Source organism: Colias eurytheme, chromosome 27 (genome assembly GCF_061535395.1).
Source record: "Colias eurytheme isolate Ceu_HAF_F1 chromosome 27, ilColEury1 Martin Lab GWU primary, whole genome shotgun sequence".
Classification (NCBI taxonomy): Eukaryota; Metazoa; Arthropoda; class Insecta; order Lepidoptera; family Pieridae; genus Colias; species Colias eurytheme.
Window position 1 is genome coordinate 367,430 of NC_143006.1, and position 26,223 is coordinate 393,652.

At 33.3% G+C, this 26,223-nt stretch overlaps 1 protein-coding gene across 1 annotated transcript in view; it reads right to left on the reverse strand.

The window, feature by feature from the left end:
- Positions 1–26,223, reverse strand: part of RhoGEF2 (Rho guanine nucleotide exchange factor 2) — a 184,491-nt gene that overhangs the window by 107,815 nt on the left and 50,453 nt on the right. Inside the window, exons 11-20 of the mRNA XM_090117129.1 lie at positions 25,831–25,931; positions 24,925–25,045; positions 24,280–24,343; positions 19,532–19,704; positions 18,582–18,829; positions 15,218–15,326; positions 14,534–14,645; positions 14,178–14,303; positions 11,490–11,549; positions 9,472–9,543 (exon numbers count right to left, since the gene is read on the reverse strand). Coding sequence (XP_089973255.1) covers positions 9,472–9,543; positions 11,490–11,549; positions 14,178–14,303; positions 14,534–14,645; positions 15,218–15,326; positions 18,582–18,829; positions 19,532–19,704; positions 24,280–24,343; positions 24,925–25,045; positions 25,831–25,931 — 1,186 coding nt within the window. The remainder of the gene's footprint in view (positions 1–9,471; positions 9,544–11,489; positions 11,550–14,177; positions 14,304–14,533; positions 14,646–15,217; positions 15,327–18,581; positions 18,830–19,531; positions 19,705–24,279; positions 24,344–24,924; positions 25,046–25,830; positions 25,932–26,223) is intronic.

Genomic DNA, 26,223 nt, shown 5'->3' on the forward strand with positions numbered 1-26,223 from the left:
AAGATAATTTTTTGGATATTTCTCGATTTATTTTTAAAAATTTATTACCGCCATTTTACTCATTAGGTTAAGTACTTTCGATATCAGTTTAAAGTTTTTTGTTATCTGTAATACTTACGGAAAAATCGCCTGTGCACACTTAACGATTACACCCTGTATAGATAGACAAATTCAATTAATTATTTTTATAGGTGTTTTCAGGCGGTGTTTTTTGCCTTCAAAACACTCCTTCCTCATAAACCTGCGCCAAAAATATCCAATAAAACATGATCGACGCGATTTATATCAAAGTACACGGGTAAATATTTATCAACAAACTGGACATCTTCGCTGCGCAAAAAACAACATCGTGCCTACATAAAAATCAATTTGTTTTGAATATAATGTCGTTCAAACAGACGTCAGGCGAGTGACGCAGGAACCCGATCAAAGCGAAGTCTTCGGAGTGGCCATTACCCCTCGTTTTCACCAAGGTATAATACATGTATTTTACAAATTTGACGCAATGTTTTGTTTCCCATAGGCATGTGTAAAACATGTTGTATACAAAATTTTATACATGTAGGATAACTTATATGAAACTTGTTGGTTGAAAACTTCTAGTTGCCTGATCTAAGTTGCCTACATGTTTATGATCTCTTGTTTTTCTTGTAGCAATACTTGTAGAATTCGAGACAAATTCAGTCGTACCTACTTTTATAATTTCTATTAAAAAAAAACTTGTGATATGTATGTATGTTGAAAACTTTATCCAACAAACATGGATAAAGTTTAAAACTTGTTTGTTACTAGTATTATACAGAAATTGCAATAAAATAAACAATACTTATCTAAACCACGACTGTGTTTTGTAGGTGAGAACGCTATCAATGGATCAGACAAGTTCTACCATGTCACAGACTTCAGTGTAAACGCAAATGTGTTTTATACTTGTATAAATACTTGTAGGCTACAAAGTGTGAACGAAAGAATGTTTGAGACAGTCTCAATACATGTGTAAAATAAATAATTATGTTTTGAAAAGTATTCTACAAGTTTTGTATCAAACTAGTATTTAACTTGTTTCTTGGTGAAAACGAGGGGTTAGATGAGCGAACAACACAAACAACAAATTGTATAAACTTGTTAACGATCTATTTTCGACATTCTATTCACCGCTGTGTTGCATTATCTATTTAAGTGTTCGGAGTGGAATTCGTAATTCGCACGTCAATCACCCCAGAAACACATATTCGAAACGGAGCGTAAATGTGTGATAAATAACACTGAATAGCTGAGGTTAATATTAGGTGGCCTATGTGGTATAATATTTTTTACTTTAAATTAGTTCAGTTTTATAATATTACTATACTAATATTATAAAACTGAAGAGTTTGTTTGTTTGAACGCGCTAATCTCGGGAACTACTTGTCTGATTTGAAAAATTTAGCCATAGCCATTTAGCCCATTTATCGAGGAAGGCTGCAGGGTATATATCATCACGCTACGACGCACAGGAGTGGAGCCACGGGGGTGAAACCGCGCGGAGCAGCTAGTTACCTATATGTAGAGCCTGGTAATTATTATACATACAAAGAAATAATGACACATGAAATACCGCGTATCAAAACGATCCCGCATCCACAAAGCGTATCAACCCGCTCTTTCCATCGCCTCGTCTTACCCCCGCGCCCTTGTCACGACCGCACCCGTCGACTAACATCATTAAACTAATAGAAAGCGCGGCACAGCACCGGTTTATAACGTTGTTTATGGGGGTAGTTGTAAAAAAGCGTTGGTAAATTTTTGTAACAACTATTAATTGCTCGTTTCATTGCTTGTTTTGGTGGTAAACTTATATTTTCACATTTTATTTTTAAAAAATTTAACAAATTTAACCATAACTGTTACATGCTTGTAAAGATTTATGCTTATAGTATCGTTAAAATTCTATCATAATCGAGAAAGACACAGCCCACAGGCTATAATTCAATTGCTTTTGAGAAGTCGTGTGATACAAGAAATTTGTGTAGGTAATAGTTACAATAATTACAGTATAACAAGCTCACAAATAAATGGAAACATTTCACTTATTCACAGAAAAAGCTTTTTATTTTATTTAAAATTGAAAGAGATAAACGTCTGCAAAGATACATGAACCCTGAACTATAATCCTCATAAATAACATGTCAGCCAAGCCGCTTGTATGTCACTGCTTCATAACAATAGAAACCCTATAAATATCTATTTATTTACCCCGTTTGATTGGAGCAATTGTATAATAACATAATACAATATATTTTACTGCTCTTCGTTTATTCTATGGATATTTTATTGTTTTCATTGCTGCCAATAAAAAAAGTTTTAGAAATAGTAATAATTTTTGTCTGATATGAAATTCGTTCATTGTAACCGTCGAATTAAATAATATAGATAAACTTAATTAAAAGTTATTAATCACGAAAAGACGTTTCAAACCTACATCTTCTCGAAACTCGTGAAATTAAAACTAAAATCCATTACGAATAAACAAAGAATAGACGAGCCACAAAATTCCACATCACTTATTCATTAGAACTAGTGTCTATACAAACTGAACTAAAAATAAAACATGTTCTGCCTTCCGGGCGTCAATGCCTCGGTCGCTAGTCACAGAGAGCGTGAGTAATGCGCTAATTATAATCAGCTTTACCCTCTGTGTGTTCCTACTCTGTGGCAAGTTCAAGCGCTGTGCTTTTTAACTTCACCTGTATGTTTGTATGTAATTGAATGCTTTACACTCGATTTTGACCCACTTTCAACGGACAGATTTAATTCAAATTGTGTACACTTATCAAGGACCGGTGACAATACAATAATATCATGAGTTTATCATACTATCGTGAATAATAAAAAATAAATGGAGTTACAAGAACATTTTTACTGTGTTGTTGAATCTATCAAAAACGTACGTGATTTTACGATTTTTTTTTAATTATAAATTATAATTATGATTATAATCACTTACTTTAGGTACCTCACACTGCACTTCTGCATTATCTCAGTTATCTAAAATTATAACAATTGCTGCCCTCTTTCTTTGCTCTTAATAATCTTTTTCATCCTATCCAAAACTTAAAAACTAATATCGTATCAATCGAGGAGGTCATAAATAAGCTGGCGCTTGTAATTTCGGCGCCCGCTCGTCTCCGAGCCGGCGAATATAGCATTGATCTCTTACGGGATAACTTATAAGCCAATTTGTGTAGTAATTTCTTGTGGACGCCCTTTGAATATTGGAGAGTAACTGTAGGCGAATACTAATTTTAAATATTGAGTGTGAATATTGTATTACCTCAGAAATAGACGTTGAAATAAAACTTATACTTTTACTTAATTATACAAAAAAACCAATATACAAAATGGATCCGGCATATTCAATTTTTGATATTGACTTCGCATTTTTGGTTATATAAATATTTTAAAGAAAATGTGACATCGTTCAAATTCAAGTTTTCTAAAACACCTACCTACATTAAAAACATTACCAATAATTGGTATATAAGAGTTAGTTATTCACAATTGTATTTTTCATTGCATAATTAATGACAACAATAATTAATTTGTTTTCATTTCCCGCGTCTACCTGTGATTAGTCAGAGGTTGTTTATTTCAAAATAAAAGATTTACCCTGTGACTAATACCCAGCTATCACAAAATAAACCTTATCACAATGATATATGGTTTATTTTTCTTTAAAACATCACCCATCGATTGGACAGTCGCGTAGATTCCTAGTTAATGATAAAACAGACCCTTTTGCACTTAATGCAATTTATCGATAGAGTTTTATAACACTTTTCTATATTACTAGCGGTCCGCCCCGGCTTCGCCCGTGGTACATATGAAAAATAGATGTTGGCCGATTCTCAGACTTACCCGATACGCACAGAAAATTTCATGAGAATCGGTCCACCCGTTTCGGAGGAGTATGCAGACTAACATTGTGACACGAGAATTTTATATATAAGATTTACTGATTTGTTGTTACAAATATGAATTGTATTGAGAACAATGAAAAATATCATTGTTAAGTTATTTTAACGCTAACCGTCCGCCCTGGGTATGCCTGAATTTAACGAATATTTCTGTATGTTAAAATATAGGCATCTTTATTATAATACGTCTGTATGTAGTAGTATCTTTCAATCGTTCAAAACGTGGTTGAAATAGGTACAATCGTTCCATACATTTACCTCTACATAGATGCAGACAAACCAATTTAATACGACATAGATCATACGACACCCTTTCCAAGCGCGGATCCAGGGGGGGGGTCACGGGGTCATGACCCCCCCCTGGGCTAGGTCCACGACCTAAAAGGACCACTAATTTTATATTAACTTTTTTAAATTAACAAATTAATACTGTTCAATATGATGTTTTTATTGAATTTTGAGACATAAAAGTAATATAGAACAATGAAATCAATTACAAACGGTAACGGAAGAGAATATAACAAAAATTATAGAAAAAGTTTATTAGGGTCGACCTGTGGTCGTAATTTAACTACAATTTAAAATTTCCACACATTAAAAAAAATAACTATAACTGCGGAATAAAGTGTAATCGTAAAGTTGTATGTAATTAATCTTTTTTCTACAACTTTTGCTGTTACACTTTTCACACAAAACCTCAAATATCGAAATATCCCAGTTCGTGGATAAGACATAAAATAACAAAATTTTTTTTAAATGAACAATAGAAATACAATCAAATTACAACAAAAAATCGGCCAAGTGCGCGTCGGACTCGCGCACCGAGGACTCCGAGCAAACATATTTTTTCATTATGTTGTATCTTACAATTTTGTTTAAAGGATTTTTTTCTTTATCTGTGCTTGTAAGTGCTTAAGTCGTTGCTTTTAACCAAATTTCAAGACTGTGTTAACGGGAAGTACCTTGTAGGTTTTGATTGATGATTCCCTTGCAACTAAGTAGTTGCGAATTACAGAATATGCGGCTCTAATTGCTTTTTCTTCAGATTGCGTTGACACTTGACATAGAATTTGAATTAAATAACAGATTTAAGTTATTATAGACCTGAGTTCTGATGTGAATATCAATTAAATACATGTAGACGTTCATGAGTAAAGGGATTGTAAGTTTAAAAGTATTTAAAAAATATATTTTTATTTAATTTAATTAAATAATTAGGGTTTTCGCAGTTATTACTACATTGTGCTATAACACGATACTTTTTACTCAATTTCAAGACTGTGTTTACGGGACAGGGTGCTCCCTGCAGGTATTGATTCCCTTGCTAATGTCTAAATCCTACGGTCTACGGTCCCTTGATGCTGTGAAAAATTCAAACGTTTTAGCCAACGCAATCAAAAGATGCAACTGTAATTGCTGAAATTTTTCGACACTCCCTAAGAAATCAAAACCTACAGGGTAGTTCCCGAGTACACAGAGTCATGAAATTTAGTACAATCAAACGTCTTATAACGCAGACTAGCTTACCGCCCGCGGCTTCACCCGCTTTCTCTAAAACCTTATAAATTATATACTATTCCTCTTGAATCACTCTATCTTTAAAAAAACTGCATCGAAATTCGTTGCGTAGTTTTAAAGATTTAATCATACATAGGGACATTGGCACAGATACAACGACTTTGTTTACTAATTGCGAAAAGCATGAATTTTTCCTTAGATTATAATATAAAAAAATATTAAAAAAAAATTTTAACTTACAACCCTCTTACCTACTCATGAACGCTGACATGTATTAACTTGATATTCATACCAAAAACTCAAGTCTATAATACCTTTACGCTATAATAAAATCAAACTTCTATGTCAACGAATCAGAAGATACAGCCGTAAATGCCGAAAAATTTCGCAAATTTCGACATTCGCAAGGGAATCAAAACTCAAAACCTACAGAGTACTTTCCGTAAACTCAGAATCTTGAAATTCGGTACAAAGCAACATCTTATAATACAGATACAGGAATATTTGCAAAAAATATCTATTTTTCAAGTTTGTCTGCCTATCAAGACCCTTTTTCTCAGGAACGCGTGGGAGTATCCATCTGAAATTCATACCGAATACTCAAATCTACGGTTCCTTATATCTGTGAAAAAATCAAACTTATAAGCCAACGCAATCAAAAGATACAGCCGTTTATGCCGTAAATTATCGCAAATTTCGACATTATCGCAAGGGAATCAAAATCTATAGGTATTGTACTACTTCCTGTGAACACAGAGTTCTCAAATTTGGTTAAAAGCAATGTCAGCACAGATGGAGGAAAAATTGCTAAAACATACATTTCATGCTTATCAACATTCGCAAGTGTTGCCAGGAATCAAAACCTACAGGGTACTTCCCGTGAACACAGAATCTTGATATTTAATCTTTATTTAATAGAAGCTTACGTCTTATAGCACAGATAAAGGAAAAATTGCAAAAAGCATAAATTTAATATTAAAACATATAAAAATGTTTGTACGGAACTCTTGGTTCGCCAATCCGACTCGCACTTTACCAATTTTTTTTAAATCTACGTATCAATTAAATTACCAAAATAGGTATAGCTTTTGAAAATTGACCACGTCTATGTGACCCCCCCCCTGGCACTAAAGCTGGATCCGCCCTTGACCCTTTCTTTACATTTTAGCAAAATACTTATACGAATCAATACGAAAATAATAACTGCTTATTCCTACCAAGTAAATAATAACTCATTATTACCAATTAATTGGATTACTTCAATAAGATCCTAGCTATCAAAATACTTAGACTAACCTACAAAAGACATTAACCTATACCAATTAAATCACATTTTCAAAAAATCCAACTCCAACCTTTGCACCCAACACTACACTACACATCCACGTCACATGATAAACAATAAACAATAACAAATAAACAATAAACAAATAACAAATCCGTGCACGTCCGTACGACGCGCGCTCGACGCGACTACTATGTCACTGAAAGTTTCAGCGGAGCTTGTAAGCGCTTCATTCATTATTTACGAACAAAACTTTACGTTTCAGTTTTACGTAATATATAGTAGCTTTTTTCTGTTTAAGTTACATTTATATTTATGTAACAGAAAAAAGCAAGAATGAAAAATTATTGTGTATTAAGAGTGATCACATATTTTAAAGAGAATTAAATTTCGTCTTCATTTTTTGGCATGTTGTACATACGCAAAATGATATTGCATATCAAATTTTATATTAGGAAAATATCTGTTATTTTAGTCTGAAATATGCAAATAAACGCTACATCTTTTTCGAGATCGAGACGTCTTTTATTTGTTAAAACCTGTACAAGACATCTTTTCTCGAGTACAATCCGAGTTGTTCTGAATAATAAAAACTAATAAAAATATTAAAAGAGATCTTATAGCTTGTAATTTGTTATAGTTAAACAATCGATAATATTCTTAATGATGTATTTATTAATACAAACTTACCTAATCATGAAATGCAAATGAAGTAATATCAGAGCTTAGTATAACCTCATTTGCAACCGTGAAATTTATAGACTAATCTAAAGCTAAAACTGATTAGTTTCTACTTCAAACTTAAATAATATAAACAAATTAAAACGGGAACATTTAACGGATAAAGTAAAATAATTTCAAAAACCAATATCCATGATTGAAAAATTAAATTTGCATGATATTACTGGGAAAATGACTAAAAATGTTAACCGATTGAATACGTGATTTATTATCTGTATTACACCATGCTATAACTGTAAATCCCGGCTTTGCTCATTGTTATAGTGTCACGTACAGTGTCACGCGGCATTAATAAGCAAATTTATTTCGATTGCTTTTTCAATTGACTTCTACGTTGATTTCAAAATATTTAAAATAGTATTTTTAGATTGATGATTTACGCGATACCTATTGTATATTTTTATCGGAGAAATTAAAGAATTGTTTAACGGATTTCAAGCGCGATTTAATCATTATATTTTTTACGCCAATGTTTCGAATTACAGGAATTACGAGCGTGGTGACGATCTGTCAGACATTTTTATAGAAGCCTTCAATTCCTTGAAACAGTGTTATTCTAGTATACCTAGATTTTAAGGTACCAAGAATGTTAAATTTTCCACCAAGAATGTCGTATAGAAACATCTAATGAATATATCGTAACATGACTGACAAAAATTCTAAGCATATTTGGCTCAAAAGCTTCTTACGTAAGCTCGCGTGGAACTGCGATAAAATAAAGATATTATATTATGCTATCACATACCATAAACATACGTCGTAAAATTTCATCCAGTCGTACTTATAATTTATGTAACTTAACGTGATTTGTTAACTCTCCTATTAATACTTTATTTTTATTAACTTAACAATTATCGAGCCCCATTAATTTTTTAGTCATTCGCCAATAAATTATTTTTCACCAATGCTGTACAAGATCTCTTTCAGTTCTACGACCTACTTCTTTCCCAAATTTAATTTTATTCGCTGTCGCATTCCCACACTTTAATCTATTTTCCATCAATAAACATTCCCACCCTTTCCTATACAACCTTTTTCTTTTATCTTTTCCTCTATCCTTGCCTATCTTTTAACCAATTCTACGTTCAAAGCAAGTCACAAAGCCCATATTCCAATCTTGTAACAAACCGCGGACGAGCCGTCACTGCGCGGCGGAACAATTAAAAATCTATTTATACCGACGAGTGACCGGTGTACGGTGACCCTTATGGGTACCTATACAACAAACTCTCTTAAATTTTGTTGGTTAGTAAATAGTGATTTCATAACTCGTTATTTCTATATCTTCATAGTATCACATTTATTTTAACAGTGTAACGCATTTCAAATAGATAATTCCTTCCTCATGAAATAACACGTTTATAATTAAGTAGTAAGTAGTATTTAAAATATAAAACAATGCAACAAAGGTCAAGATATTCTGGTCGCTCAGACACACACCATATGGATGTTTTAAAAGCGTATGTCATACATAATCACGTTAAATGTCAAAAGCGTACAATATACATACATATTTTCAAATATAATAGTTGGAATATTAAAACAACTCCGATGAAACATAAAACACTAACTTATACTATACAAATTACACCGGATTATCTCGATACATTCGAAAAAAAAATAAAGCAACAAAGAGCGAAGAACTGAATCATACCATCTCTAAAATACCCATGGAAAAAATAATACGAATCAACCGCCAAGAAATCAAAAACCATTCCATTTTTCACATACATCCTCAAAAAAATAGAGATAAAAGAAGAAGGGTTGCACTGGGGGAGTGCCGGCAGAGGTGAAAACTTGATTATTAACGTTGAGCATGTTTGATATTTTGGAATGGTATCCGTCTTACGCTTTTTCGATCAGGTCACGTGTCCTGACGCGAGTTTAAGATTTTATACCCATTACAGAAAAAGTGCTCAACGCCACTAAAGAAGTTTTCACTTCAAAAAAAAACGGAAAAATATCACTAACCTTGATTTGGTGCCGGCGTGAGAGTCTGGTCCCAGTTAGGTTCGTCTTCTATTTTGCGGAAACTCCTTTCCACTGTTTCAAAAAATAATATTATAAGTAAAAATATTACTGAACTGACCAATAATCCTAAGGCCCTTCTCTCATGGAGCTACTCAAAAAGAACTAGTCACAAACTCAAATTACTAACGAGTTGCCTGAGTGTCACAGCCCATACATGTTCTATGGAGATTCGCACACGACGCGACTAGTTACTAACTGGTGAGTAATGCGTTAGCAACAAATCACGCGCGACGCGTCGTGTCGGTCTCCACCACAGAACAGTAAAGTAGATAGAAGTGTGATGTGGGCGTGGCCCACGTGTCACTGGTAAGGTAAGATCACCTTACTTGCTCTCAGTTGTGCGCAGAAAAATATTCGAGTCGGTTGTCAGCTGTCAAACCATTTTTCCATATTTATTCATTAATTAGGACGTGTTGTTCGGTATAAAGAGTGCAAAAATGATAGCAGACGAAATAATATCAGCAATGGAGGCATTTCATACCATCGGTAAGTCTTATTTTTATTTATTTTAATTATATTTTATGTTATAACTTCGCTTGTCGTAATTTGTCAAAATTGTATACAAATATCTAGTCAAAATGAACCTTTATCCATAAGAAATTAGTACTATTATAGATTGAACAGCAAACAAGACTTTCTGGAATATTATTGCAATAAACAAACGAATTTCGCTTTAGTGATGCTTATGGTGCATATCGACAGTATCGATACTTTAGAAAAGACAAACATTATAAATATTAAATTTTATTTTATTTTTCCTTAGCTTTCATTTGTCTAATTTATTTATAGATTTCCCAAAGAGGCTAATTTAAAAGAGAAATGGATAAATGCAACGTGACGAGTTAACTGGATGCCGAACAGTACTAAACGGTCTAACAAAGGCCACCGATACATCAAACCTACAGCAGTTCCAAGATTTAAAATAATGCATATTTTCTGTTTGTATTTTGTAAATATAGATTTATACTATTCTATTCCGTTTTTTATTTAATAATATTTAATAATAATAATATAAAAAGACGTACTTAGTAGTAATAAACATACTCCAAAATGTGACGCATTATACTATACTCATATAAAAGAAAGAAAAAAAAATACATAAAAAATATTTATTTGTGAATTATCGATAACAAGGCTGACATCCCTCAGAGCATAGCATCAGATAAATATCAAGTTAATGTCATTAATGTTGAGTGACACAAATTTCAACCTTATCTCTATGTGTTGCGTTTCAAATTTATATCTATCGAAAACTAACGCCCTCTGTTGTGGAGTAGCTGAATGTTTTCGAATTTGGAATTTCTGTGCAATGAGAAACAAAACAGCTAATATACCTAGGGATGTTATACTAAAATAAACCGTAACATGGTGCGTTAGGGTACATATTGAAATGCTGAATTTATAACCTAAGTCAGTTTTTACTCAAATTAAGCTGTCCAATCAAAGGCATAGTTTACTTGTAGTGTACTGTATAACTATCGGTTTAAATGTGTGGGTTTGGCGACACTGGTTTTCATACTAATTAGACATTACAGCACTTCTATATGTTTTTACTGTTCTGTGGTCTCCACGCTACTGGTTTCCCGAGTTTCTTTGTTTTTTATGATAAAAATGAACGAGCAAACATTGACAAGTGACTGAAACCTTATAACTTGAGTAGCGTTGTATGCGAGATACAATTTGTAACTGGTTTGTAATCGTAATTACTGATTAGTTCAGTCATTTTTGAGTAGCTCCATGGGCGAAGGGCCTAACTATTATTATAGATTCGAAAGTAACTCTGTCTGTTTGTCTCTTCTTCACGCCTCAACAACTGAACCGATTTAGATTAAATTTGGTAGAGAGATAACTTGAAACCTGACCTTTTTTGACTTATGAGTCAATACTTATTTCCATTATGACAGTTCACTTACTTATTGAAACGTAATTAATATAATTAATATCAGAAAAATACATACTGTTAAGAAAATGCGCGGTGCCCGATGACTTCCTCGACTTCTTGTCACCGGAGTCTTGCCCTAAACAGTTAATACTTTTTTAAATACATATTTCGCTGTTATTAAAAGCAAAACAAATATGAAAGAACCGAAAGTTATAATTTAATCGATTGATCGAATGATTGATTGATCGATTGCTCGATCGATTGATTGATCGATTGATTGACCGATCGATTGATTGATTATCGATTGATTATCGATTCATTGATTATCGATTGATTGATTATCGATTGATTGATTGATCGATTGATTGATTGATTGGTTATCGATTGATTGATTGATTGATCGATTATCGATTGATTGATGATCGATTGATTGATTGATCGATTATCGATTGATTATCGATTGATTGATTATCGATTGATTGATTATCGATTGATTATCGATTGATCGATTGATTGATTATCGATTGATCGATTGATTATCGATTGATCGATTGATTGATTGATTGATTATCGATTGGTCGATTGATTGATTATCGATTGATCGATTGATTGATTATCGATTGATCGATTGATTGATTATCGATTGATCGATTGATTATCGATTGATCGATTGATTATCGATTGATCGATTATCGATTGATCGATTATCGATTGATCGATTATCGATTGATTGATTGATTATCGATTGATTGATTGATCGATTATCGATTGATTGATTGATTGGTAATCGATTGATTGATTGATTGATCGATTATCGATTGATTGGTAATCGATTGATTGATTGATTGATCGATTATCGATTGATTGGTAATCGATTGATTGATTGATTGATCGATTATCGATTGATTGATCGATTATCGATTGATTGATTGATTGGTTATCGATTGATTGATTGATCAATTATCGATTGATCGATTGATTGATTATCGATTGATCGATTGATCGATTATCGATTGATTGATTGATTGGTTATCGATTGATTGATTGATTGATCGATTATCGATTGATTGATTGATTATCGATTATCGATTGATTGATTGATCGATTATCGATTGATTGATTGATTGGTTATCGATTGATTGATTGATTGATCGATTATCGATTGATTGATTATCGATTGATCGATTATCGATTGATCGATTGATTGATTATCGATTGATCGATTGATTGATTATCGATTGATCGATTGATCGATTGATTGATTATCGATTGATCGATTATCGATTGATTGATTGATTTATTATCGATTGATCGATTATCGATTGATTGATTATCGATTGATCGATTATCGATTGATTATCGATTGATCGATTATCGATTGATTGATTATCGATTGATTGATTATCGATTGATCGATCGATTGATTATCGATTGATCGATCGATTGATTATCGATTGATCGATCGATTGATTATCGATTGATCGATCGATTGATTATCGATTGATCGATCGATTGATTATCGATTGATCGATCGATTGATTGATTATCGATTGATCGATTGATTGATTGATTGATTATCGATTGATCGGTTGCTTATCGATTGGTCGATTGATTGATTATCGATTGATCGATTGATTGATTATCGATTGATCGATTGATCGATTATCGATTGATCGATTGATTGATTATCGATTGATTGAATGATTGGTTATCGATTGATTGATTGATTGATTATCGATTGATTGATCGATTATCGATTGATTGATTATCGATTGATCGATTATCGATTGATTGATTATCGATTGATCGATTATCGATTGATTGATTATCGATTGATCGATTATCGATTGATTGATTATCGATTGATCGATTATCGATTGATTGATTGATCGATTATCGATTGATTGATTGATTGGTTATCGATTGATTGATTGATTGATCGATTATCGATTGATCGATTGATTGACTATCGATTGATTGATTATCGATTGATCGATTGATTGATTATCGATTGATCGATTGATCGATTATCGATTGATCGATTGATTGATTATCGATTGATCGATTATCGATTGATTGATTGATTATCGATTATCGATTGATTGATTATCGATTGATCGATTGATTGATTATCGATTGATCGATCGATTGATTATCGATTGATCGATCGATTGATTATCGATTGATCGATCGATTGATCGATCGATTATCGATTGATCGATTGATTGATTATCGATTGATCGATCGATTGATTATCGATTGATCGATCGATTGATTATCGATTGATCGATCGATTGATTGATTGATTGTTTGATTGATTGATTGGTCGATTGATTGATTGATTGATTGATTGACCGATCGATTGATTGACCGATCGATTGATTATCGATTGATTGATTATCGAATGATAGTTAATCGATTAATTGATTATCGATTGATTGATTATCCATTGATTGATTGATCGATTGATTGATCATACATCGATCATACATTGATCGATCGATTTATTGATCGATTGATTGATTGATCGATTGATTGAATGATTGTTTGATTGTTTGATTGATCGATCGATTGTTTGATTGATCGATTGATTGATTGATTGATTAATTGATCGATTGATAGATTGATTGATCGATTGATCGATCATACAAAGGATTGATTGATTGATTGATCGATTGATCGATCATACATCGGTGATCGGATTGATTGATTGATCGATTCATCGATTGATCGATTGATCGATGACTCATTGACGGACACTAACCTGGCGTGTTGTTATGGTGTATCCGCTCCATGAACCGCGAGATTCGGTTCGGTGCGTGTTCCCCGTCCAAGCAGCAACCCTCCTCGACGGCACGAGCGCAGCCGCGGTGCACGCGTAGCTTGCAATCTATTGCAATATAAATATATCTTAGGTTGTGAAATTTGTTGTTTTTTTTATAATGTTATATTGGGGTAAATAGTGTCTGTTTTAGTGAATTTTCAGTGTCTGTTTGTTTTGGCAGCGTATTTTTCAATATGTCTCGTTGTATATGTTGTGTCATGTGTGTATTTTTATTTCATGTTCTTCTGTGTTTGTCGGTCTGTCTGTATGTGTGTATGTGTGTATGTCCCACTGACCGGTGCACACGTAGGCCTGCGGCGCGAGGCCGGCGAGCGGCAACTCGCAGTGGTGGCAGTGCGCGAGCGACGTGATCGCCTGCAGCTGCAGGTGGTGCCCGCGGACCACGTACTGGACACACAAATAACAATTCATAATATACATAAAACATTGTATAGCACATACATTATATAATAAGATAGCTTAAAACTAGGTATGTAACGATTGCTGATGGGGTCACGGACGAATTCTACCTATACCCGTGGCCCCGTCGTTGATGCGGCTTGACGGAATACAGTGGGGTTTTGGTCGGTAGGAATCCGACATAATTCCGGCCCTTTCCCCGGAGGCCGTACGTATGTATGCAAGATTTCCCCACTTAAAAAAAAGGGATGTAACGATACCGATATCGATATCGGTATCGGTATCACCGATTATAAAACAACCGATATTGAAATCAAACAATTCAAAAAGCGCACCGCATGGACGAGGCGGGAGGACACTTTGTTTTCTGAATAAATATCTACTAAATGCTTTTTTTAAAATCAATCCAGTTTTCTTTTTCTTATTTGCAATAAAGTGAAAATAATTACATTAGGAATTTACAGAAATATTGACGTAACTACAATGTTAAAAAAAGATTGGCAGTTAAGTAAATTATACATGTATTTCTTATAAAATACATTAGAAATAGAAAAACTTACCGGCTGCGGATGCTGCTTGGCGAGCTGCTTGACGCGCTGCTTGTACAATTTATCCCTTTGTAAGAAGGACGCGCGAGACCCGCCCACCGCCGCCGCTACCGACGCCGGTCTACATGTCGAAAATGGTTTATTTTAACCCTCTCGTTTGTTAAGATGGAATAAAATATTTCATATGTGATAGAGAAAATTTTTAGCTTTCTGATGCTGAAAGAAATTTTGAAATCGGTGCGATAGTTTCTGTGTGAAGACGTTACAAAGTTTAAGTTTTCTCTTTAAACTAAAATTTCGATCAGTTTAGATAATATTATAAAATGCTATAAAAAGATAATGCTTGAAAAAAGTTAAATGCTTTATAGATAAAACTAAAACTTAATTAAAGTAAAAATAAACTCAATTTTAGAAAATATGGGTAAGTAAATGTATATTTCTAAGATATGAAAAACACTTTAAACATAAGTATTTTTGTTTAATTTTATACATAAAAATGTTCTCATGCGTTTCACAAGCACAAAACAGTGATACATAATAATATGTAAATATTATTTAATCCGACGCACATTGCGCACTAATATTTAATTGTTCATCTAAATCTTACCTAAAACATATCATAAAATTTTTTTAAACAATTATTTCCAAGAAAAGCATTTATTTGGTTTAAGCTCCTCATTGTCGAGCTTTAAAATTTAATAATAATATGAATACAAATCTACATTTTATTTGTCCCTAGTTCCACAAAAAGGACATTACTCAAGAAGCATATTATCAAAACTTTACACTTGGGAAATTCATGGGAAATCCCCTTGAACAAAACAAGTGTTTCCATTAATTCAAGAATATAATTAAACTTTTACTCATCCAATGTGCTATGAATTAAGGAAATTCTATAAATAAACCTTTTTGAACACGCTTATATAAGCTTCACCTGTATATTTATATGTAACCAACTATTTTAGACTTGATTTTGACCAACTTTAAACAGACAGGTTTGATTCAAACTTTGTACATTTATCAAGGTTCGGTGACATTACAATAATATCATAATATTAAAGCGTTATTTTTTAGTTTTTAACTAAAATTATTACTTACTCTTAACAAGCTATACTTACGTAAAACAATGCACACAGAGCTTACTTTTACACATCTATATAATAAAAATTAATCGCCAGATGTTTAGCTAAGCGCAAAACTCAAAAACGGCTCGACCAAAACGGCACAAATTTTGTAAACGATTTGTTAAGGCAAACGGAAAGTTCTTATGGAGAGAAAACACGAAAAAGGGGCAATGGCAGAACAACGTCTACCGGGGCAATTAGTTTTAGATATAAACTAGCTGTGCCCCGCGGTTTCACCCGCTCCTTAGGGTGATGATATATGGCCTATGCCTTTCTCGATGAATGGGCTATCTAACACCGAAAGAATTTTTCAAATCGGACCAGTAGTTCCTGAGATTAGCGCGTTCAAACAAATAAACAAACTCTTCAGATTTATAATATTAATATATTTGTATAGATATAGATAACCTAGCCTACTTTTAACATTTGTACAAAGTCCCATACTTGCTATGTTTCATCTTTTTATTCTTTGGCGACTGCCACCATCGCCTCCTGACTTCTCTCGCCTCCGTGTCACTAATCTCCACTACATTCACCATTTTTATCACTACTTTTAATCACTAACTACAATCATCACTCAGTAAGTCACTATTTTACACTCGAACATTAGATATTTGTATGAAAACACTTTTTTTATGTGTTAAGTTTTTTTAATAATGTTCATATTGATGTATGGGACGTCCGTACGAAAAATTATATTCAAAGCACTGCTTTTAAATGACGTCTAAGCTAACAGGAAAACAGTAAAATACGATAAAACGTTACATTTATTTCCTTGTGTTAACAATAGTACAGTTATGTATAATTATTTCATATTAATATTAAAATTAAAATATTTAATAACTTAAGCAAACGTTTTTTGTTCGAGTTTTATTTGATAACTGTCACAAAACTCAATTGACGTGTAAATGTTATAAATTTACAACTACCCACTATTTTTTTAATTTTTATATGACACTGTTCACTGTTGGATTTGACAAATAATATTTTAACTTTAGTTAAATCTTCGTTTAAATAAAATTAAATATTTTCGTTAAAATAGTTCGCATAGTTTACCGATTGATAACTTGTTACAATGAAATAACATTTATGAAATTAAAAATTAGAATTGAAGTTTAAGTAGGAAAGTTTGCGTACGACTAGTATTACAATTTTTGAGATTCTAAACAGATTAAAAATAAATGAACATCGATTATTTTTACTGTAATTTAAATTAAACACCAAATAACCTAAAACGATTATAAGTCAATACTACAAATCAAGCCACAATTCTCCTAAAACCATCAAAATAAACACAGAGAAAGCCGCACAACACAACTGGTATTCACTATCAATGCACTATTTTACGAGACAAACTTTACAACACATTGCAACATACACAACTGAATGAGTCGATTCATTCGAAATTTTGCCAAAAATGATAAAAAATGCATAGGTGTGACATATTAGCAAACTAATACAACGAAATTAAACCTTATTTTCCACACATAAGGTTCAAATTTCTTGTTATATACCATGATACTTGGTATATGGAATGAAAATGAACCTTATTCCACAGTTATAAGGTTCAAAATACGTATTATATAGTTGTGTTGTCATAAACAGTTGTTATCACCGATAAGCTGATAAAGGCTCGTCAATTAAATAAAAATATTGACATAATATTATGTCGGTCAAGACTTTCCCATGGTTACGGGTTTTTAAAATTTCCTTTAAAGGGTTTTGCTATGGTTTGTTTCAGTAATTACTAATTAATACACGATTATTTTGATTGGAGTTCGGAATTCCAATAAAATTTATTATCATTTTCTACTAAACAAGATCTATCTGATATAATTTATTTCTCGGTGTTAATATTTTGATAACTTATATCAAGTTTTTTTTTACAACAATTTATTATACTGTATAACAAAAATCAAACACATATTATTTCAATAATATTTAAAATTCAACACTAATTAAAAAATAATTGTATTATTAACTAGCGTTCCGCCCCGGCTTCACCCGTGGTACATGTTTACGTTTTCTCTCCATTAGAACCATCCTCGTACTTCAAGGAATATTATAAAAAAGAATTAACGAAATCAGTTCAGCCGTTCTCGAGTTTTGCTCTTACCGACACATTTAGCAATTAATTTTCATTATATAAAGAAAATCGGTACATAAACCTCGGCGATATCAGAGTACATACAAAAAAAATAAAAAAACCTCCTCCTTTTTTAAAGTCGGTTAAAAATAAAAAACAAACTCACCGACAGTGCAAACACAGCGCCGCAGCAACCAAAGCGGCCAACAACGCGGAATGTGCCTCGGGCGAAGCACCATTGCCCCCAGTGCCCCCACTGCCCCCGGTGCCAGTATTGCCCATATTTCCCCCAGTGCCATTGCCCATACTGCCCATATTGCCCATACTGCCCGTATTAGCAGTATTGCCCCCGGGCCCCGCTTGAGCGACCGCTCGGAGACGTTGGCACATTATCCTCTCGACCACTACCACTTCCTGTGAAGACGGTGCACATTTTAATACTTTTTATATACTATCAGTTATTAAAAAAATGGGTTTAATACAGTATGTTTTGCTAGTGAAGTAAGTCACGTTTTGATGCAGTGTGACGTGTTCAAGTGTATTGTGTTCTGACGTCGGGCCACAGTGCACTGCGGTCTAGTGTGACGTGCCACAATGCACTATAGTGTAGTACGTCGTGCCACAGTGCACTACGGTCTAGTGTGACGTGTAGTGTGTAATGTATCATGTATGTTTTGTATGTGTGCGTCATACTATATAGTCCGTTTAAGAGCAGTTGTAATAGCAGTTGAATACATTATTATACACCCTACAGTCTAGTAAAGTTTTTCATTAATACCAACCATTGCAGACGTGCCACAATGCACTATAGTGTAGTACGTCGTGCCACAGTGCACTGCGGTCTAGTGTGACGTGCCACAATGCACTATAGTGTAGTACGTCGTGCCACAGTGCACTGCGGTCTAGTGTGACGTGCCACAATGCACTATAGTGTAATGCGTCGTGTTTTAGTACAGTGCGATGTATTCCAGAGCCGTGTGTCGCGTTCCACTGTAGGGTGATGTGTTCTAACGCAATATATTGTATTCCACTATACTTCCATGTGTTCTAGTGAAGTGTATCTTATTTTAATGCAGTGTGTTGTTATATTATAGCGTGTTATATTCTACCACATACCTGCGCCTTGTCCACGTCACACCTCTGCAGTGTGGCATCATCAGGCCCATACAGTGTAGCTAAACCCAACCGCCTTTTGCCTTGAAACTCCGACAGTTGTTTGGCAAGTTCGTCTTTTGCTTGTCTTCGCGCTTTGCGGAACACGTTGCGGAGGATTTCTTCTTTCTCGTATTCTATTGTGATATAAATAAATGAGGATTTAAGAATATGATTTATAACCAGTTTTTCAATTTTTGGAATGTGTTTCGTTTAGAATTTAGATTAGGGGTTGTTCTCTAGTGCCTGTTGAAAGCAGACGTGTTAGCAAATTTGCATAAAAATATTCATAATTTTTAAAAACAGTGACAACTTAAAGTGATCCTTATTGGAACATCCTTCAATACAAATTTCATAAACACTTAAATTACTTGAGACCCTGTGTTTCTACTGTGCCAGTGCTGCGGACCGCCGTACGCGCCCCCGCGCACCTTCCGCGGAACAAGAGCAGTTGCTATTTTTTTACCTTGTTACACCCGTGCGGAGAGTTTGCGCTGTGACGTACGCTACATCATGAGTCTGCAGAGAACGCCGCCTCGTAACATCTCAATATGTGGGAGCGAAACGACTAGTGGATCGGAACCTAATCTATCTACCTTCATCGAAAAAAGTGACTATCATACAAATGTTTGCTTTAGAAAACGAAAGGAGCGGTCAGATGAAATCGATTACAAAAAGGATTTCGCGAGCCTGCGCTCGGATATGATGAAGTTCTTAGAGGATTTTAGTAAAACACAAAACGAAAATTTTAAATTTGTACGTGATGAAATATCGGAAATTAAAAACGAAATTAAAACTGTCAAATCCACTGCTGAGAATCTAACACAACAGTTCGAATTAATTACATCGAAAATTAAAACTATCGAATCTAACAACGCATCGAACCAAGAGAAAATTAATACTCTTGAAAGGGAAATAATTCAATTAAAAAATTTAACAACCATCGAAAATTCTATACAGCCCGTAATACAAGAGGAATCCGTTATTCTTGAACTTAAAGACCGATATAATCGTGAAAAAAATCTTATTGTCACTGGAATAGCGGAAAAGATTGACAGAAATCCTGACTCAAGACGTACCTATGATAATGAAGAAACTTTAAAGCTTATAATATCGTTATATAAAGACTGCCCCAAGCCGATTAATTGTTTTAGAGTGGGGAAATATATCCCAAATAGGAATAGGCCAATCAAATTATGTTTTAGTGATACAAGTACGCCAAAAAACCTGCTTCGGAATAAAGATCACGTACCCGCTGGTATTCGTATCTACTCAGATCAAACTCCTGCGCAAAAACGTTTCTTACAATCGCTCAAAGTCGAGTTGAATCGACGCACAGAAAACGGTGAAGCCGATCTCACCATAAAATATATTAAAGGTAAACCTACAATTGTCGTTAATAAAATCAACCAAAAAAACTAAACATAAATTCATTACAAAGCGAAAACCATACCGATAAAATAAATCACCAATTAATAAATAAATACGAAGATATTCCGCTACATTCCTCCTCACTAAGATTATTTTATGCAAATTTACGTAGTATTCGAAAAGCTGGAAAATTTGATGAAATAAAATGCATAATAAAATCAATAGCAATGACCACACATTTACTTATTTTCACCGAGACCTGGATTACGTCGGAAACCGATGCTAAACTGTATGAACTACCAAACTATACGCATATTTATAACTATAGACCCAATTGTAGAGGAGGGGGTGTTTCAATATATATTCACAACAACATAAAATTTGAAATAACGGAAGACTTACACAAAGACGGGAATCACTATCTATGGATATATTTACAAAAACTATCACTAAACATTGGAGCTATATACAAACCTGGAGACACAAATATAAATAATTTTTTGGAGATATATTCTTCACAACTCGAGAGCAGAAAAAGAGCAATAGTACTCGGGGATTTTAATATAGATTTGCTTACCACAGACACAAGTTCCACAAAATATTTACACGAAATCAAAGAAAATGGATACGAGATTTTAAATAAAATTAACAAATTATATTGCACGAGAGAAACCAGCACTTCTAAAACCATTCTGGACCATATATGTACAAACATAAACAATCACTCATTTAACATATCCATAATAGAATCGAGTTTATCAGATCATAAACAAATCTACATCGAAATAGGATCCTTAACGCCACCCAAACCCAAGAAGATACAATATAAGGCCCTCGACTATGAAAATTTATGCAAGAGTGCGTCATTAGCGACCTATTGTAATGAAGACAATGACTATTGCTACCTCGAGAATTTTATAAAAGAACAAATAAAAAATAACAAAATAGACAAAACAAAAATTTTGAATTTACCACAAAAAGATTGGATTAGCCGCGAAATAATAGAATCAATTAATTTACGGAATCAATTATGGCAACAAACTAAATCTCAACCAACTGATTATAACTTAAATGAAAAATTTTTAAAGCAACGGGAAAAAACTAAGGACCTTATAAAGACGAAAAAAGAGACCTATTATCTAAATTTATTTCAAAAGACCTCCAATCAACCGAAGAAAATGTGGGAATTAATAAACAACTTAGCTTTAAATAAAATTAAAGAATCGAGTGCTCCTCCAAAGCTGTTATCGGGTTCCAATTTAATAACGGATGGCGATTCTATATGTGAGTTATTTAATTCTTATTTTTCCGCAATAGGCACAGAATTAGCAAACAAAATACCAAGCAGATACCATACGAATACTGACACTACACTTTATTGTACACAACTTTCACGTGAGGACAAACTAGAAGTACTAAAACCATGCACAACACTTGAAATAATAAAAATAATCGATAGCTTAAATAATAACACTAGCACTGGACTGGACGGTATAAGCACAAAAGCCATCAAATGCTTAAAAAGCTCTATTGCTGATCGCTTAACTTATTGTATTAATAAATGTTTGACCTTTGGTGTATTTCCAGATTCTCTAAAAGTGGCTAGAGTCAGTCCAATTTTCAAATCTGGAAGTAGAACTGACCCAAGTAACTACAGGCCGGTGTCAGTTCTACCCGTTATTTCAAAAATATTTGAAAAAATACTGCATAATCGACTCTATCAATACTTAACCGAAAAAAATATATTAATCGATCAACAGTACGGCTTTCGTCCAAAATCTAGTACTCTTACTGCCACCGTAGATTTAATAACAAAAATTAAAACTCAAATAGACCAAAAGAATTTCGGATTAGGCATTTTCATTGACTTAAAAAAAGCTTTTGACACCGTCAGCCACGAAAAGCTCCTTAAAAAGTTAGAATACCTAGGGGTGACTGGAAATGCCCACAAAATGTTTACATCATTTTTAGATAACAGAAGACAAGTCGTAAAAATTGATAAGTACACAAGCTCAGTTCAAAACTTAACATATGGCTGTCCTCAAGGCTCGATTTTGAGCCCCTTACTTTTTTTGATTTACATAAATGACATCGATAAAATTGGCCTTAAAGGATACTTGACACTATATGCAGACGACACGTGTCTCTTCTACTTCGATAAATCCCTAAATAACATTACATCGTTAGCTCAACAAGATTTAGACTTACTTTCTACATGGCTTAAATACAATCTTCTCACAATCAACACTAAAAAAACGTCATTCATGATATTTGCTGCAAAGAATAAACCCCTTCCAAACACTACCCCAATTCTTACTATAGATAAGGAAATCATCCAATACTCAAACTGTGAAAAATACCTAGGGCTGTGGTTAGATGATAAACTCACTTGGACGGTACATATTAACCATATCAAAAGTAAACTAACATCACTACTAAGATCCCTCCATAGAGTAACACAGTGTATTCCAAAAAAAGAACGTTTAATGATCTATAATTCTTTAGTAAAGCCTCATCTAGATTATTTAATTGAGATATGGGGATCAGCCTCCAAAACAAATTTAATTTCACTACAAAGAACTCAGAACAAAATTATAAAAACTCTTTTTAACTATCATTACCTTACTTCTACAAAAACACTATACTCAAAAACAAAATTATTTACACTCTCACAAATTTACGCATATTCCACATGTATCCTTATCAAGAAAATAACAACAAATACAACAAAATCAAATTTACAAATAGATAAAAAATCAACAAAATATAACTTGAGAAATCAAAATGATTTGCAACCTATCTCGACTCGAACTAACTATGGGAAAAAAACTATACTCTTTGAAGGAGCACAGATGTTCAATAGACTACCAAAAAAATTAAAAAATTGTAAGAGTCTTAATGTATTCAAAAACTTACTTAAAAATCATATACACTGTAATTTAGAATAGAAAAGTAGAATACAACTTAAACTTGTTTTGTATAAAGTATAAAAATATGTAAAATTTGTAATGTATGAGTATTACCTTAAACTAGAGATAAGTTTAACTTATATATAAGATAGCATGTAACTCATTTTAAGTGAACTATTGTTTTTATGAGTAATAAAGTCTTTAAACCTATTATGAGTCAATAAAATTTAAAAATAAAAAGGAAATTTTAGTTCAAAGTTTTTTCAGCATGTCGTGAAATTGGCCTTAGTGTATCATTTATTTACCAGGCGAAAGTTATTATTAAAATTAATGATTATTCTTTGAAATTAAACTTCTAGATCATGTTTTACAAGAATCAAAGATTAATCAGATATATTAGAGATTATATACAAAATAATAATAAATACTTACCGTTAACTAGCACGTGTTCAATCTCGTTGGCCATATTTTCATCCACACCGTTTAACTGCAGCACCTATTTATGAACAAGATACAATCAAATTATTATGTTTAGACTCTATCTGTGAAGTATAAACAAAATAAATATTTTTGAAGTTAAACTTCTTTAGGCGCGTTGAGATAAAATTTCAGGGTCGTGTCATGGCAATACCGTCACGTCATGGAGTAAGGCGACGATTTTGGTACACTCATAAAAGTAAAATCAACCTTTGGAATTTAACATTTCAAGTGACTATGTGTAGTACAAGATTTTTTTTAACGTGATAACGTTTTTAAAATCGTTTTAGTCGGGTGACATGTTCAGAAACTTGTGTCACACCAAAACCTCACGAGCGCGATCGCAGGTATAACGAGAGAGAGACGGACCGATCTCCCGTCTCATCTCGAGCGCTGCCACTGCATTATGTTATCACGTAAACATCTCGATCGTAAACCTACTTTACAAACAACCAATTTTTTTTGTAAATGCAATATTCGATATTTTATTTCTATATTAGCTTTCCGGTAGCGCAACTCGAATCTTGCCAAAGAAGTTTCACTTCTGACACTCCTGACTTTTTTTCTTTCTTACAACTATATAGATATGTAAACACATACCGCATTGGGCATCAGAAACACCGAGTGTATCTCGTAGGCCCATCGCCTCAGGGCTGCGGGGGCTCCGGCCGCGGAACGATACGCGTCCGTCAGCACTAGCACTAGGGCTGCGCACGCGCATCTGTCAAATAAACGGGGATAATGTTATGTAATAAATAAATAAACAAATAAATATTATAGGACATTATTGCACAAATCGACCTAGTCCCACAGTAAGCTCAATTAAGGCTTGTGTTGTGGGTACTAGGCGACGATAAATATAATATTTAATAAATACATATATAGATAACACCCAGACCCAAGAACAAATAATTGAGTTCATCACACAAATATTTGCCCTGACCGGGGATCGAACCCGGGACCGTCGGCTCAGTAGGCAGTTACTTTACCACTGCGCCAACCGCGTCGTCAATGTACAATGTATGTACATTGTATATAGGTATAGGGAAATATAAATGGTAAACGTAGATAACCGTCTTGCCACCCACACGCATATCATATGTATCCATAGAGGGTAATATATATAGTTACTACCAAGAAGAGAAAATCAATAGTCAAGTAATAAGAAAACAGCAATAGAACTGTGTACGCACACATGCACGCACGGACGCACTCACATATACATACAAAAATATCATTTAATTCAAATCATAGCATTTCACAAGAGATAAATAATAAATAGAACTGCTATGGAACAAGGAATCACTCCCATACAAATATACATATACATATTAGTTATTTGATTTTGATTTCAAGTCACAAACATAACGAACAATAATAATATGTATTATATTTTATTATTAAAAGACAAAAATTACATCCTTCATATTTTTACCTAAAATCATCAATAATCGTACATTTATGTCCATCTAAATAATAATTAATATTAATGAATACATAAATTACCGTCTCTCGCCCAACAGCCAATTGATAAGGACCGCCATTCTAGCTTTCGAGTCGCGCACCGTGCGTAAGTTCGAGAACAGACCCGAGTATGTTGAACTGTCCTGCAAATTATAGAAAAAATATTATTGTAGAGAGAATATATTTTTAACACATCTTAAGTGTTGTCTTGGAGAAAAAAGGGCTGAATATTGAGAGAAACATATTTAATTCGAACAGAGCATTCACATAAGTTGAAGTGTTTTAATTTTAACATACAAAAAAAATTGGAATCATGGAAACCTCCAATTTTTGTAAAAAAAATTCCGTTTAAAAGATTCTTGAGTCAAATTTATAGAATCGCACAATAAAGGCCGGGTTTTTTAGCATGCAATATTGATAAACATAATATAATAC